Source organism: Larimichthys crocea, chromosome VIII (assembly GCF_000972845.2).
Source record: "Larimichthys crocea isolate SSNF chromosome VIII, L_crocea_2.0, whole genome shotgun sequence".
NCBI classification, from domain to species: Eukaryota; Metazoa; Chordata; class Actinopteri; family Sciaenidae; genus Larimichthys; species Larimichthys crocea.
The window spans coordinates 7,079,356-7,095,927 of NC_040018.1; the positions used below are offsets into that span (position 1 = coordinate 7,079,356).

The window sequence follows — 16,572 nt, forward strand, 5'->3', positions numbered from 1 at the left end:
TGTGCAGCTCCGGCGGGGCCATCCTCAGCATCTTCTGCTGACTGCTCCTCACCGATTTTACTAGAAAGAAAAAAAGATGTATGGTGGAGCATTTTAACACACAAATGTACTTCTACAGTGTGACAACATTATGTCAGTACCATGGTCTAAAATCTAACCCAAAGTCCAGCAGCAAGAATTGTGATTTCACCACATCAAATGACAGCATGAACTGGTTTCTGGTGGCGATGATCAGCTGATTCACAGAGCTTTACACTTAGTTTCAGTTTATTGTCTATTTGTGTTGCTGCCAAAGTGACTGATGCAGATTGAAGTATCACAAACCTTTATTAAAGCATTTGTGATAAGTTTTTCTCAGCCTCTAATCAGTTTTTCCAGTATATCTCTCTGCTGAGCTGCTTCTTTTTCAGCTGAACTGCCAACGAGCAAGGCTCTGTGCCCGGTTTTTTTTTGGTTTCTATCACGTAATTTTCAGGCGTGTTGTTTGCGTACAATTATCACTTCAACATATTTTGCTCAAAGCTCTGAGCCAAACTTAAACCACCCATCCATTGTCGAAGGAATGGTAGACAATTTTTACCTGAGATCCCCGACGTTGAGACGTCGGTCGGTGCCACTAGAGGCCCGGATTGTTCTGTGTGGAGGAGCCATTGAACCTAATGAATTGGACAGTTAGTCAGTGGCAGGTCACTGTATGAGGTAGTCTTTTGTTTCCTGAGGTTTGGTAGGGACATGGACTCATGCAGTGTTCCACATTGACTCAGGTTTTCAGATAGGTTCCACCACACACAACCAAAGCAAACAAGCTGTCTGTATATACATTTATGCGAAGCTGTTTAGACTGACAAATAACACTCTGCCTCTTACCTGGAAAATTTCATCTTTGTGGGACTCAAGGAGTGGAGCTTCAGTTTGAGGTTCCTCAGGTCCCACAATCGGCAACAGAGAGAGAAAAAACAACAACTTGTGTTAAACTTTATTTCTATGGTGTTCAGTTTGGAGTTCAGAGTGTCTTTCCAGTCTTCTCACCTTATCAGCAGACCAGTCGCAAGGATGACTCGCTGTACGGGTTAAAACTCGACAGTTGACGCAGGTGCGAGCATCCACTGCATGGCTGGCTTTGGATGTGTGTTGGCCGGTGGCCCATCTGAGGGAGAGGGGGTGGGGAGAAAAAAAAACACAACCCATCCGTACCTCAGTGACTACACAGAGTGGGGCATGCAGCCACCCGAGCCAAAAGGGATTCATGGGATGCCAAGGCCCGGACACATGCTGTCCACCATCGGCGTGGGTGTGGGACAAGAGAGTCTCCCAATCGTCGCGCACCCCCCCCCCACCCCCCCCCAAGGCCCCCCCTCGGGTTGGGGCCCCAGCCAAGCTCAGAGTATCCCGAGGGTAGAACGTCGTAGAGGGGAATGAAGGAGGGCACAGGTGGGCGGTTTGGGGATGTTTAGTCGGGATACGTTGCTCAATGATCAGTTATACGAAGGGCCTTCCTCAGACGATGACCTGCCCACCCGAGTTTCCATTTTCTCTGTCTCTGGTAACTCAAGATGACTGTATTACTGTGTTCAGATGTCATCAGATTCATAGTTATGTCAGATGTTCTGAAAATCTGTCTCCACTTAAACACCAAAAGTATCACATCTAGTGTGATTGACCAAACCAGTTTGACGATTCTCAAGAATGCAGCACTGAAATATGTACTAATCTACTGTCGTGCCCTCGCCGATATGTGACCTGCATAGAAACAGAAGTGAAATTGCATCAAGACAGATGTTACAATCCATTCACTGATCTTTGATTGTGTAGGCTTTGAACATGTTTCTAAATTGCCTGTTCACTGCTGTGTGTTCTTAAATTTCCTGTCAATAATTTCCATCTTTTTTTCTCATCAGTTTATTCATGGTGGCCACACAGCCAAGATCTCTGACTTCTCCTGGAACCCCAATGAACCCTGGGTCATCTGCTCGGTGTCCGAGGACAACATCATGCAAGTCTGGCAGATGGTGAATACAGTGAACACTCATCACACACACACAGCAGCATCTTTTCAGGCTTCTTGTCACGTCACATGTGAAATGATCTGCAGTTCCACGAAGGAGGCATTTGAACATGCCGATAATGATAATACTTCTAATCATCTGTACTTTTACCCAACTCATTAAAAGAGGCTGGACAAACAGTGAGTTCATGTTCTCACCACTGTGCTGCTCTGAGGTTCATTTCTGCATTCCTGGGCAACAAAATTCAACACTTCCTGGTGGTTTTTCACATTAAAAGACCTACTTATGAAAGGAAACCATAATGATGTGGAGGAACATTCATGCTACCTAACATCATTCAGGGGAAACGGGCATCGTGGTGGAAGAACAGGCCAGACTAGAAACAATGTTCTGTCTCTAATGTGAGCTGATTTTATGTCGAGCTATATGGATGTGCTCTTCGTCAACCCAGTTTCTAATAGAGAAGTAAGAACTGTTTATACGATGGGGAAGAAATCATTTGTGAGGCAGCAACAAAAGTGAGTCTGTCCATTAACACTGATGTGCACGTTGATCCAATTTCAGGCAGAGAACATCTACAATGACGAGGAGCCAGATAATACGCCCGCTTCAGAGCTGGAGGCCCAGGGATCATAACCCAGCTGTGCAGGCACAAGCCCTCCTCCACTCCCTGAGCTCCAGACCCAGCCCGGCCTGTCGTTTCCCTCTCTGGCTTATCTCGAGTGCAAAATGAATGTGGAGAGTTTGAGACAGCATGGACTCCACACGTGCTAACAGTCAGTTGGATTCAGTGTCATCCTGCTTACACTTAAATATGGCCCAGGTAACCCAAAAGCACTTCTGCAAGTGCTTCTGCAAGTCTGTGAGGCAATTTTGAGATTTTTTTTTTTTTCAAAATACAATAAATGTTGGAAAATAGTTGCTGAAAACATGTGAAAAGACTTATATTACTGAAATGTGGAGTTAGAAGTTCAAACAGTTTTTCACCAGTTTTCAGTCTCAGGATTTTGTGGGCGGTCCTTAAAGGGTGGCTCGATGACACGCTGAGGCCACCCTGAGCATACCCCTGCACCCCTAGCAGAGCAATAGAGATGAATTCATCTCGCGCAGAGTGTTTCAAAGTTAGTCATGTCATTTTCTGAACTCATCTGACACGTTTCAGTCGCTTCAAAATGCCCGCTCGACTGCTCCCATGAGTGGGCGTGGCTTCAGCACATTCAGAGGACACGCCCCCACAGTCCTGGAGCTGAGAATTCATTTTTACCTGATTTTGACACCTCATTTCATAAACTTGTCGATATTTTTAATCATTCAAAATTTGGCTGGGTGGTTAATAACACTTTCTCCTTTTGGTCGGACAAACTCAGAACACATATTTATTCTTACTTTACACAGACTTTAAGCACTTGGATTAGGAGAAGTGTTGAAATGTGGTAGTACCGTCAGTGTTTGTGGAATAGCATTTGAAGACTCTTCAGAACAGGAAACCTTAATGGGCACAAAGTAACTGCGTTACGACCAGATCATTTCATGTTCAGAGAAACATTCTTTCATCTTGACTTCCCACCTGTGGTTGTTAGTTAGATAATCTTATTCTTGGCTGACTTGTTGGCTGTCTTTTGAAAAACATTCCCTGCTGTTTGCTTCCTGTTCAGAAGGTACATAAACTCTTCAGGATTGGTTTGTGTGGAAGCTGCGGGACTAAATTAGTGCACTTGAGGGAAACGCACATATTTCTCTTTCCTCTCCTCTTTGTGTTCTTACAAAATGTCATCTTATCATGTTTTCTTTCCTGCGCCACAAATTGCAATAAAACTTTTATAACTTTTCAAAAACTAAGTTTGGCATTTATGTAAATGTGACATTTCTTCACACAACATTGACCGTGAACCTCAGGCTGAGGACAGGGTCAACGATCTCATTAGTGTACATTCAGAGAAACCTCGAACCTGCTTTACTGTTCCACTCAGAGGAAATGACACAAGACCCAACACTTCCTTAGAGGAAATAAATCCAGTTGTTGCAAATTCTACAAAATGTTTATTGAAAAGCAAGACAGGACTATAAGAACATTGTACAATCAATCAAAGAGGGGGCGTGGGCTCAGACTTTGTTTTTTTTTTTTAGTAAAAATAAAGCTCTCAGAAGCTATGGTGACTCATGCCTCTTCTTTCACAGTAAGTCTCACCTGCAGAGGTAGATTCTGACATTACCTGAGAGTCAATCTGGGAAAACGCCAAAGAGGAAATAGATGCTGAAAGTCTTCCCTTGGGGCTCGGGGCATGACTAGATCTGTCCTGCACCAAAGAAAAATTACACACATCTGACACTTGACCCTGTACGTGTTCACATCAGTGTTTCAAAGTCACTCAATGTGAAGAGAAATGCATGAGAAGTTTCGAAAGGCCAGAAGTGACGGATCAATATTGACTGCATGCAAGGTGGCATCCAGAGGCGTCATCCAGCAGGCAGTCGGTGTGTGTGTTCAGATTGAAGGAATGATTGTCCGTCCCACTGATCTAAAGAGGACAGACTAAACTGAACAGAGCTGTGGCAACATGCTCCGTCTTATGGCCACCACATATGAGCTCTCAAAGGAATGCTGATTTTGGATCAGTCTTGTAATTATACCCACAAATCAAAAACCGGGATCCTGGAATAAGGGTGCTGATGAAGCAGTTATCGGGGGTAACGTTGACAATGAAGAACTATATTCAAGATATTGGACCTGTTGCAGATCAGTAGTTGCATTAAACATTTGACAGAGGTGCCCTAGAAGAAAACTGATAAAGAGAATCAAATCTGCAGATGGAGAGAGGTGTGTGAATGGGACTCACCCTGCTGCTTTGACTCTACATTCAGCATCTCAAGACGCTACACACACTGATGACTTCCCTCATGTACGATAACTGCAGCTCCTATTGATATGCATCACTGATGGAAATCAATATCTTTTATTCAAACGCATTAGAAAAGCACATCACATTCAGTTTTCGTCCAGTATAAAGTTTCAGCAGTGACAGTCCATTATTCTGACGTACCAAACTCATTTTCAAAACATCGTTTACAGAATTTGCCGTTGGATAAATGGTTCCGAACTCCTGACTTGCCTCTTCCCTGTACACCCCGCTGATGACCAGATGAAAATCAAATGACATGGTTCATTAAAAAATAATTCAGCGCTGAGATGCGGATGTAACTCGTGACATATTTTGCATATTCGCTGAGCTTGAGTCGTCTCTCGAGTGAATTACAAGCAAACAACAAAATAATGTCTCGACTGACGGGTTATTTCTGTTTCCTACATTTTAGCGATGGCATGAGTTTTCAAAACAAACTGAAACATTTCCTTTGAGAGGACACAAACATAAGTAAGAGAAACTATCAGTTCTGATCGTACAGATTTCTGGTTTGATTGATTTGGTGACACCTGCTGCTGTGAGAGGTCTGTTCAAAATTACACGTGGCAGCAAACACCCCCCTGACTGAACAGAAAAGCAACTTGTGGTATCTGTAATAACTGGGCTGAGAGGCCCCAACATCATCAACCGATTGGTTACCCGCTGGGCTTCATCTCACGCATCACATCCACAACGCGGAACCAATGCCCTGCTGTATGATTTCAATTCTGCTTAGAGGGAAACCGATTCAAACAACAAAAATGTACTTCGATATAGAATAATCTTAAAGATGATCATTTTTTAAAGATGACAGAGCTTCAAAGTGAATTGTGACCCATCCCATAAAGCTCATAAAGCTTCCTGACACCTCCATGATCCATTCAAGCAGACCCATAACAACATATATGACTTGAAGAACTATTCAGCAGTCAGTGGGTCAATGCAGACTCCTGACACTACAGTACCTCCAACTGGAGGCTCAGCTTGATGCTCGACTGCTCTACAAACAGATGTGGTCTGCAGGAGGTGATGGTAGAAATGTGTTGAATGAGAAACAAACTAATCCTGAATCACATGTCATTTATTGTCTCACTTTCTATTCTTCCACCCTTGCTGTTAAATAGCTGCTTTTCTCTGTGCGCACTAACAAAGAGAACCACAGCCTGGTTCACTGACAGAGCAGCCGTGGGTCACAGTGATGGTGATGGCTGCTGACACTCATTTCAACTTCAAACATTATAAACGTGACAGCCGTATTAGCAAAGAATGACTACATTACCCAGCTTCAAAACCAGCTTATCCGCATTCTGATATGATGTGATCAATACGATATTTAATACCCTGTGGATAACACAGATGTCGAATAAACCTCCGACTGTGACTTCACAACGTTACTACGGGCTACATTCGGAAAAAGTGACCTATGACAGTATGCGTGTCATATCCCCCACTTTTGAATTAATCAAACTATTTCCAATGAGACACGACACCACAGGAAGAGACTGTGTGAAGAGAAATAAAAAGCCAATCGTCATCAAATTCTCTATGAAAATACAGTTATGGTAGAAAACAGGGAGTACGAAGTGCTCGCCACAAACCAATTATCACAACCTATGTATACGCGGGCAAAGTTTAGAATAGACTCTTGATACAATCATGTTAAACTTCTTAAACTATCACACAAAAAAAAAAAAGATATGGGTTCAATTTCCGTGGAGAAATCTGAGGAGGCAAGTCTAGAAGTGAAAAAGAAAAGAACTCTATCTCCTTTAAGATGTGGTTTTTTGATAGTTATGGAACGAGGAGGTGGAGGTGTGTGGAGGACTCCCGTCACACAGGCCGTGTAGGCGTGTTCAGTCCTGCTCTGTGGTCGGGCTCTCTGTAGGCTGGCTGCTTGTCCTCGTAGCAGTAGTGGTTTGGTCAGTAGCAGCCAGTGGAGGGTCCAGTTCAGGTGGTCTGGGAGCTTCGTGGATGCCCTCTGTCTCCAGCCCATCAACATGTGGCAAGCCCTCCTCATCTTCTTCCTCTTCCTCCTCCACCTCCTCTTCCTCCCCATCTTCTTCGTCTTCCTCCCTGGCCGGAGGTTCTCGTTGCTGGGCTTCAGGAAGTGCTGTGGTCCCTTTGTCTCCCTGCTCCTGGAGGAGGCTGAGCCGGTTGTTGAGGTCGTTCCTCTCCTTCTGCAGGGCTCTGCACAGCCTCTCCAGCAGCTCCAGCTTCCCCTGAAGGGCCTTGAAGTGTCCGTCACGCAGAGTTTTCTACAACACAGCACAATGCTTTGTGAGTGTCACAGTTAAAAAGTAACTGGACATTCAAGGAGCAGTTGTAGGATTTAGTTGCATCTAGTGGTTTACTTGTTGCATTACAATCCTCTCACCTCACTCTCACTGTCCTAACATGAAGGAGAAATGACACTATCTACAGTCAGTGTTTAGTTTGTCTGTTATGGGATACAGTAGAAACATGGCAGACTCCATGGAGGAGGACCTGCTCCCAGTGTAGATATAGAGGGCTCAATTTAAAAAAGGAACAAAAACAAATGACTTGTTTTTAAAAAGATATTTTTTGGCCTTTTTTTCAAGTTTCATTTTCGATAGAGACAGCTAAAGAGCGACAGGAATGTGGAAAGAGAACGCGGGAAAGAGCCACAGGTCGGATTCAAACCCTGGACTGAGCTAAACGCCGCCCCACAAATGACTTTAATTATTTTAAGGTAATTTTACACTACCGTATTTTCACGACCATAAGGCGCATATAAACGTCTTATATTTTTTTCAAAATGTGCGGCGCGCCCTATAGTGCAGTGCGCCCTATGTGTGTTGTTAAACCTGTGTTGAGAACAACGTGCCCATCTCACAGCCGATGTGAAAAAAGAAGTGAAACAAATGAACGCTGCACTTGTTGTTATTCCGGGAGGTCTGACAAAGGAACTCCAACCGCTGGACATCGGTGTGAACCGGCCGCTCAAAGTAAGGCTGCGAGCGGCGTGGGAGCGATGGATGACCGATGGAGACCACAGTTTCACAAAGAGTGGCAAGTTACGCCACAGTTTGCGGATGGATTGTAGATGCGTGGACTAACGTGTCTACTGGCACTGTTGTTCGAGCTTTCGCAAAAGCCGGCATCATTTCCGAGGGGCCGCACGGCACGGAAAGTGACTCTGACAGCGAAGAAAGTGGAACTGGCATATTTGATTTAGCGCAGCTGTTTAACTCAGAAACGGAGGATGAGGACTTCGATGGGTTTGATTAATGACGATTACCGGCAATGTGCTAATGTGTGCTGCGGTAATGTGCTTAAAAAATGTTAGTACTTTGTAATAAAGACTTAAATAAAGCACAATCAAACTCAGTTTTGCTCCCGCTCTATTTTTAAATACGCACACTTGTATGCTTGTGTGTGTATTGTTGTAATGCGGTGCGCCATAGGTGTGTGTAGACTGCGCCTTTTCGTACGGTGCGCCTTATGGTCGTGAAAATACGGTAATAAAAATATAGTTATGCATAATATGTTCCATGTCTACCATATTTTAAAAATAGAGCCTAATCTTAAACACTGGACCTTTAAGAAGAGAGTCAGATCAGTAGTCAGTGGACCTTGAGTGGAGCTTGTCAAACTGTTGGAACATTCAAATTGCTCTTTCTAGACTAAAAGCAAACTCGGACTGAAACAGTTTGAAGTTAAGTTTGATCAAATGTGTCCACACAACAGGCTTAAAGAGGCATTTGTGATGCTAAGCAAGGCTAACCATGATTCATGCATCACACAGAGGTGAGATTACCATCCCGCTTCTCATTTTACTCTCAGAAACAATGTGTGGATCATACAAGTCACCTCCTCAGCCATCTGCAGCAGGGCCTGGTTGTTGCTCTCCCATTTGGTCCTCCACTGTGTTGTCTCCTTCTCCAACTTCTTGATCTTCTTGGTCATCTGCAGGGAAATCCAGACAGTTAACAAGCAGAAAAGCAGTGACACGCAAACAGGGATGGGAATGAAGAACCAGCTCCACTACACTGTGATCACACTCAAGGATAACAAACCAGTCTTGCTGACCTGACACTGTCTTGGCCTACTCTTTTCCCTACACGGAACAATCTGACTGATAGGTAGCATCAATAATAGCACTGGTATCAGTAAAATCTTCCTTCCCTAGACAGAAACAGGAGGTGAAGGTGTCCAACAGGAAGTCCGTTGACTTCAGGCTGACTAGCATGCCCTCACCTTCTCCATCTCTTGTCTGAAGGTGGTGAAGACCTCGTTGCTTTTAGCCAGAGTGCTCTGGAACTCCTCGAACTTGTCCATGTAAAGGGAGAGCTGAGACAGACGAGAGCAGTGACACGTCATTTTCACTCCTTCCAGCTCGGTTCATGCTTCATATTCACAGTAAATAAATTCACTGTCTCTGTCCACAGTGTGTGTGTGTTTACCTGTTGTTTCAGCTGGGTTTCTTGCTCCTTCATCAGCTCACACTTGCGCCTGGACTCTGTGGCATCCTTCAGCAGCTGAAGCATCACAGTGGAGTCAGTTGTACAGCTCTCACTTTCAGTAGCAGCATGATCATGAATACTGTTCAAAGAGAAGGGTGTACTCACAAAGTCTCTCTCTCTCTGCTGCTTCTCCTCCACTTCTTTCATCATCTCGGTGATTCTCTGCAGCTTGGCATCCATCAGCTGCTGCTGAAGCTCCTTGTGCTTGAACACTTTGTCTATGTGCTGCCAGAGAGACACAGAACTGTGACCACAACGAATAAACTTGAAGTTTGTTACCAACTTCAGTGAAAAGGAATAAAAAGTGCTCTGCAGGTTTCCTATTGATGCCGTGGCCAGCACCACCTGAGGTTACACCTTACCTCCTCACGGAGCTCGTACTGCTCGATGAGCTTCTTCAGCTTCTCGGCCAGCTCCATGTTCTCCTGCCTCAGCTTGGTGTTGTGGGAGCTGTGTTGTTCCATCTGCACCTCAATGTCGCTCAAGGTCATCTGGAAGTGCAGCATGGCCTCCTTCCGCTGCTCCTCGTACTCCCTGGACCGCTGGGCGTTTTCCTCCTGTCAGGTGACAGCCGTGGGAAAGGCAGGTCAATGAGGAGTTAGAGAGAGGAGAGGGAAATCTGTGGTATTCACACTGGACTAACATGATTTCACAGAAGCAGACAAGTAAGGTGCCTTGGACTTTAAAAAGTGTGTTATTATCAACAGTTGGAGGCAAATTTGTCAAAGAACAGTGACAGAAACGAGATCTGTGTTACTGGAACAAACACCACATGACTTCAATGCTCATAGTAAAGTTTGGATGCACTATGGATATAGATATTTAAACCTAATGGGTTCTTAAAATACTTTTGTGGTCATTTGCCTCATTTTGGGCTGAATGATATTCAATAACTAGATAAATATTGTGATTCAATGAAGACAGATCGATAAATAGATACCTTCAGTGTCTTGTTGTGTCTCTGCAGCTCCCTGCATAGGCTCTCCAGCTTGCTGCGAGCCAGGATGGCCTTGCTGTGTTCCCCCTGCAGGTGAATCTTCTCCTTCACAATCTGAGACTGCTTCTTCTGCAGAGCTTTCAGCCGCTTCTGCATGCAGCGACTCTCCTCCAACTGTGTGTCCAGAACAAACACGATCAACATCACAAAGACAGATTAATGGATTACAGTTAGACTTGGTACCTATCTCGGATAAATAAAAATGCACTTTATTCATGCATGTGCCACTGAAAATGAACTCGTAACAGCCTGCGATCCTCCAAACAAATGACATTCAGCTCACCAAGTCTGCATATTTCTTGCACAAAGCCGCCAGTTTCTCCTCAGGAGTGGCGAGGGAGTTCAGAGCCTGCATCAAAAGAACAACCTCCTTCCCTGAAACAGAAACCACAGAATTTAAGATAAGATAGACTTTCATGATCCCACACCAGGGAAACTGTCACAGCAGCTCGTTTACACAATGTTTATAAGAAGTTATTCATGAATAAGAAATAAAATACAAAAAAAGTCATGAAGTCATGCTGGTGTTAAGAGTCTGACAGCACTGGTACACTAGCTATTTTAAATTAGAAGAGGTAAAGCTTTGACATACAGTCACAAATATTATTGGGTCTGACATCTAAACTTATTTGCATTCTTACAGGACTCGTTGCATTTCAAATGCAAATATTAATTGAACTTTTGAGTCTACCTGCATCGTTGGTGCACTACTAAAGCTGGACATGAGGCTTTGTGACGGTCACTTTATGTAGAGCTGATGTCAGGCATGCGAGTGTCAAAGGTCAGAAAAAAACATGCAGTGCACAACACAGTGTTTGTCAGGTGGAGTCTGACTCGGCTGAAAAGGATTTGACCCGTGCTGATGATACACTGCAGTGTGTTCCTACCAAAAGCCTTGTCCTCTCCGGTCTTGGGGTCTCCTCCAGGGTCAAGCTCTGCCTCCACCAGGTCGCTGGGACTGTCCTCTCTGCCTGGAGTTTCCCCCCGCTCCTCTTCAGCACAGCACAACCCCAAACCAAACTCTGCAACCTCTTCCTGATAACACACACACACACACACACACACACATATATATATATCTACAAAGCAGATATAACATCTGATAGAACAGTTTTTTTTCATGGAGTTTGTCATTCAGTGCCTCAAAAGCTGCTGTAGCTGCAGGGTACTGAAGTCAAACTGTAACGTTAGGGCGGTTTGTTAAGGTGGTTTCATGCAGCCGAACGTCTCGTCGTCTTATCTCTGTCTGTGTTAAGACAACATTTAACACATTTGGTGGTTTTCAGGTACTCTAACAGCACTACTACTAAACAAAATCAATAGTTATCTTTAGAGAAGCAGTTGTAACTTATACACTGAAAGTTAATGGACATTACAAATGGGACACTTGACAGTAAAATTGATAAATAGTAGGAGAACATTCACAGAACAGCACACATAAAAAAAAAAAAAAAACATGCGGATAGTGTTTACCTGAGATGGACTGTCCAGGTCCGGTGGAGAGTCACTGCCTCCCACTATTCTTCTGCTGGCCACATCAATTTCACAAACTTCTGTGGTCTCCATGAGTCCTGATCACGAGCTGGACGAGTAAAAAATAGAAATGAGATTGTTGCATGAACAAATTGGTAATGTTGGTAACTGCTAATGTTGTGTACAATCCATGTAGTAATATCCTTCATACAGTCATGTGTGTTTTTAATGCAGCACTGCCTGAGGGGTCAAAGGTCACCAACATTCAGTGTTTAGGGTTAGGGTTAGAGATTTCTCTGAATCTTTGAATGATATTCTGGAAAAAAAAATAACGACTGAGCCTTTACAGGACGCCCCTTTCATACCCAGTCATGATATTATCACCTAAAGCTCATATTTACATTATGAAATGTATTAAAAATTCATAAAAAAGTGTTAACATGCTATAAAAAGAGGTGTGTCTCATACAGCAAGTGTAAATCTATTGTTCTACATTGATTCTGAGCGATTACAATGCTATCAAGGTAATAATGACATTATTATTTATCAGAAATAAACAATACAAAACAACAACAATAACGAGATATATATTGTGTATCGCAATATAGCTTAAAAACATCGAGATATATATTGTGTATCGCGATATAGCTTAAAAACATCGAGATATATATTGTGTATCGCGATATAGCTTAAAAATATCAAGAGATATATATTGTGTATCGCGATATAGCTTAGTAATATCCTTCATACAGTCATGTGTGTTTTTAATGCAGCACTGCCTGAGGGGTCAAAGGTCACCAACATTCAGTGGTTAGGGTTAGAGATTTCTCTGAATCTTTGAATGATATTCTGGGAAAAAAAATAACGACTGAGCCTTTACAGGACGCCCCTTTCATACCCAGTCATGATATTATCACCTGTTACAATCAACCTGTGGAAGCTTCAAACTGTCCTTTGTTGATCCTGTCAGGACTTCAGTGTGACGTGTTACAGCATCAACTTCAGAATGTGTGAATATTTATAAAAAAAAAAACAATAAAGTTTATCAGTTTGAACACGAAATGTTGGCTTTGTGTTGAATTCAATTGACAGGATTTGAAAATCATTGTGTTGGTATCAGGGTTGTAGTACTGTGCGATGATGTTACGTGTTCTGCTGCAGGTTCTAGTGAGACGATAACCAGAGTTGTTCTGATACAGGAATCAGAAATGCCTCAGATACTGCCAAATATGCAGGACTGGGTATCGCAGACTACAAGTAGTGACTGTACACTGATCTGGTATCACGTAATTTATTGGCCGTAAAAACCACCAATGCAACAGTTATAGCGGGTCATGTGCACTGTGCTGCCACTCTGCTCTAGCAACTACTGTTTTAGAGCAAGTTGACTGAAGTTATATGGAGTTTATTCTCCATACACTGAGTCATGTTTCACAAACAGTGAGCCAGGCCATACAACAATGCCAGCAAGCATACAGAGTTAGGAGCCGGACTGAGTGAAGTCCATCCCAACCATGTGTTCTTATGCATGTCATAAACGCTGTAGAAAGTTGGCTGCTGGAGGTTTTCATCTACCACCGCCCCTAGCCAGTAGATATGAAGCGAATATTAAGTTGTCAGATGGAGGGAGACACTTGGCTGCCAACTTTTCAGCAGTGTTTTCACGGACTGGCAGAAATGTGTTTCTGTAGCTTGTTGCAACTGACCAAGTCAGTTCTATGCGTGGGAAACAAACAGATGACTGTGTTGTGCTGCAGGCTAACAGCAGCACCAGATTCCCATTCCCTTCAGCGATGTCAACGTGTCCAGCCCACAGCCCTCAACGTTTGCTTGTTTTTTTTACAGTAACTGTTTCCATCAAATCCGGGCTGGGAGAAATAAGCTGATCATGTTAGCACTCACTTCCAAGGCAGTGAGACTAGGTTTGGGCGATATATCGAATATACTCGATATATCGCGGCTTGTTCTACGTGAGATGTATGAAATGACTATATCGCGACCATCGAGTACTTGTCATGTAAATGTTTTAAGCCGTCAGCATTTAATTCTCCGGAGTTTTGCCTGTCACTCATTCCTGGTGCTGCTCACAGTGCGCGCATGCGTACTTTCTGTATCAAGTGAGGAGAGAAGTGAAGAGCCCGAGCGAGTTAATTGAAGATGGAGACGGACGACTTGGTTCCGAAGAAAAACAACTGCGGTCACGCCAGCCGTCTGTCGTTTTCGCGTGGGCACGTCGGCCGCTCCAATATTTTCAAGTGCGCCCTTATTGCCGACTTTATGTCAAATACTTAGAGAAAACTGGGAAAGTCAGCCGATTTCCAAAATAAGACGTGGGTGTTAAATGTATTAAAGGTTTATTTATAAAATATGAAGAATGGGTAAAATTTGATTTAAAAAAAAAGTGTGTCTCATAAGCCAAGTATGATCCTGTACATTATGAAATATATTAAAAATTCATTTAAAAAAACATGACAAGTGTTAAAACGCTATAATGAGAGTGTGTGTCGTATAGCAGGTGTAGATCGACTGTTCTACACTGATTTTGAGCCAATAGGTCACATGACCTGGAAGCTATTGAGCTTTAAAGCTCCTATTTACATTATGAAATGTATTAAAAATTCATAAAAAAGTGTTAACATGCTATAAAAAGAGGTGTGTCTCATACAGCAAGTGTAAATCTATTGTTCTACATTGATTCTGAGCGATTACAATGCTATCAAGGTAATAATGACATTATTATTTATCAGAAATAAACAATACAAAACAACAACAACAAAAATATCGAGATATATATTGTGTATCGCGATATAGCTTAAAAATATCGAGATGTATATATTGTGTATCGCGATATAGCTTAAAAAATAGAGATATATATTGTGTATCGCGATATAGCTTAAAAATATCAAGAGATATATTGTGTATCGCGATATAGCTTAAAAATATCGATATATATTGTGTATCGCGATATAGCTTAAAAATAGAGATATATAGTGTATCGCGCTATAGCTTAAAAACATCGAGATATATATTCTGTATCGCGGTATAGCTTAAAAACATTGAGATATATATTGTGTATCGCGATATAGCTTAAAAATATCGAGATATATACTGTGTATCGTGATATAGCTTAAAAATATCGATATATATTGTGTATCGTGATATAGCTTAAAAATATCGAGATATATATTGTGTATCGTGATATAGCTTAAAAATATCGAGATATTGGTTACAGGCCATATCATGCAGCCCTAAGTGAGACTGAACAGCAGACAGGAGTCAACCACGTGTGTACAACAGCGGAAGGAACAACCGTGTCAGGCCTACAAACACCATAGTTAGCTGTCAGCTCAGCAGCCACGCACCAACACTGGCTGTGAAGGATTTCAACAGGTTGAGGATCGGCACACATTTCACAGTGAGCTCAAAGCTACACAACATTTGGACAGTAACACGACACAGATAACACGCTGACGACAGAGCAGCTAGCTCACCGTGTGTGTGTGCTGTGAGCTTGTAAACGACTGAAGCAGCCTGTCACACGCTGACATAACGTGTCGCCAGTGTTGCTGTTGTGAATTGTATGAGTACATAGTCACAGTGGACGCTGGGTGTTTATGGACAGACTCCGGATCGAGTCAGACGGAGCCTCGCAGTTGTTTCCTACATAACTAAGCACTGACAGTTAGCTATGTCGCCGACTTACGGGTTCACTCAACTCCACGATGTCTCACAACCCGCATCCCCTCCACGACACACGGCAGTCCTTCAGCACGTAACGTGCGACGTTTGAACGTTGAACTTTTCCCCGTTGGCTCTCAAACTAGCTAACGCGCCGACAAACTTTCAAAGTACGACGACACAGAAATGCGCGCCAACCGAGGCGGAACACCCGAGCCGAATCGGAACACGGCCCGTCCTGCGTTCAGACACGTCTGTGGAAATGTGCCGCCGCCACATCCGACCCGCAGATCAGCGGTGTAACCGGTAAACCTTCGCGGTTGTGCGTGGAGTCCGGTGCGACGCGTTTGGTTCCTGGTCATGTTAGCCACTTAGCCAACTACCCAGCGTTATTTATCCTTGAAAATAAGACGCTGTTAACGTGTGGTGTGGAGCTGAGTGTGTCTGTTCAGACATGTCAGACATTACCGTGGATAGTAAGCTGGTTAATTAACACTAATTGGCCGCGGAGGAGGTGTAAAGCAAATTTCTAACCTGAGCTAACATTGTTAGCCGGGGCTAACCCCGTGCTAGCAGCTAGTCCGCGGCTATCCCCGCTGACTACAAGTGAACTTTACTCACTAACTTCACTCCACACGCTGTCACTAACGCAGTTTGATGCTATAAAAGCAGCGCGACACGACACGGTAAAGCAAACATGTTGGTGAAATGAGCGGAGCGTTTACCTGCGTGTGTTTTCACTGTGGATGAAGCAGGACACGGTTAGAAAGCTAGCAGCTCTGTCCAAACATCCGCTTGAATCCTTTCAAAATAAAACACGTCCAAATGTCACATTGTACCAACGAGATCATGAATTTATAAAATGCTCGTACGAACACGTTTGTTCTTTTTTTTTTTTTAACCATTATCTGATATTACAACCAGTTTCTCAGTGCGTGTCTCTTTTCCTGGTAAGAAGCAGAGATGTATAAAGTACTGGAGTAAAGGAGTGGAGTAGAAGTACAAGTGCTATATCAAAAAACTGACTTGAGTAG

At 43.3% G+C, this 16,572-nt stretch overlaps 2 protein-coding genes across 4 annotated transcripts in view; one reads left to right on the forward strand and one right to left on the reverse strand.

The window, feature by feature from the left end:
* The window catches only part of LOC104932139 (histone-binding protein RBBP7), a 28,467-nt gene extending 25,510 nt beyond the window's left edge, over nt 1-2,957 (forward strand). The window contains exons 11-12 of the mRNA XM_027281140.1: nt 1,899-2,009; nt 2,571-2,957. Of these exons, the coding sequence (XP_027136941.1) occupies nt 1,899-2,009; nt 2,571-2,642 (183 nt within the window). The 3' untranslated portion in view covers nt 2,643-2,957. The remainder of the gene's footprint in view (nt 1-1,898; nt 2,010-2,570) is intronic.
* Nucleotides 2,958-4,026: 1,069 nt separating this feature from the next.
* txlng (taxilin gamma) lies at nt 4,027-16,363 on the reverse strand. 3 transcript variants are annotated; one of them, XR_003462710.1, is made up of 12 exons: nt 16,264-16,363; nt 11,861-11,969; nt 11,275-11,422; nt 10,671-10,762; nt 10,331-10,501; nt 9,753-9,947; nt 9,496-9,615; nt 9,331-9,405; nt 9,125-9,217; nt 8,738-8,833; nt 6,064-7,161; nt 4,027-6,015 (listed from the first exon to the last, which is right to left on the reverse strand). XR_003462710.1 is itself a non-coding variant. In XM_019257138.2 (11 exons), the coding sequence occupies exons 2-11, from the start codon at nt 11,951-11,953 to the stop codon at nt 6,760-6,762; spliced, it is 1,485 nt and encodes a 494-aa protein (XP_019112683.1). In that variant the 5' UTR covers nt 11,954-11,969; nt 16,264-16,363; the 3' UTR covers nt 4,027-6,759. The 3 variants fall into 3 exon arrangements, 2 of the variants coding, with proteins under 2 accessions (XP_019112683.1, XP_010745606.2); XM_019257138.2 differs by having other exon boundaries at nt 4,027-7,161; XM_010747304.3 differs by lacking the exon at nt 16,264-16,363 and adding an exon at nt 15,564-15,862 and having other exon boundaries at nt 4,027-7,161.
* Between the last annotated feature and the right edge of the window lie 209 nt (nt 16,364-16,572).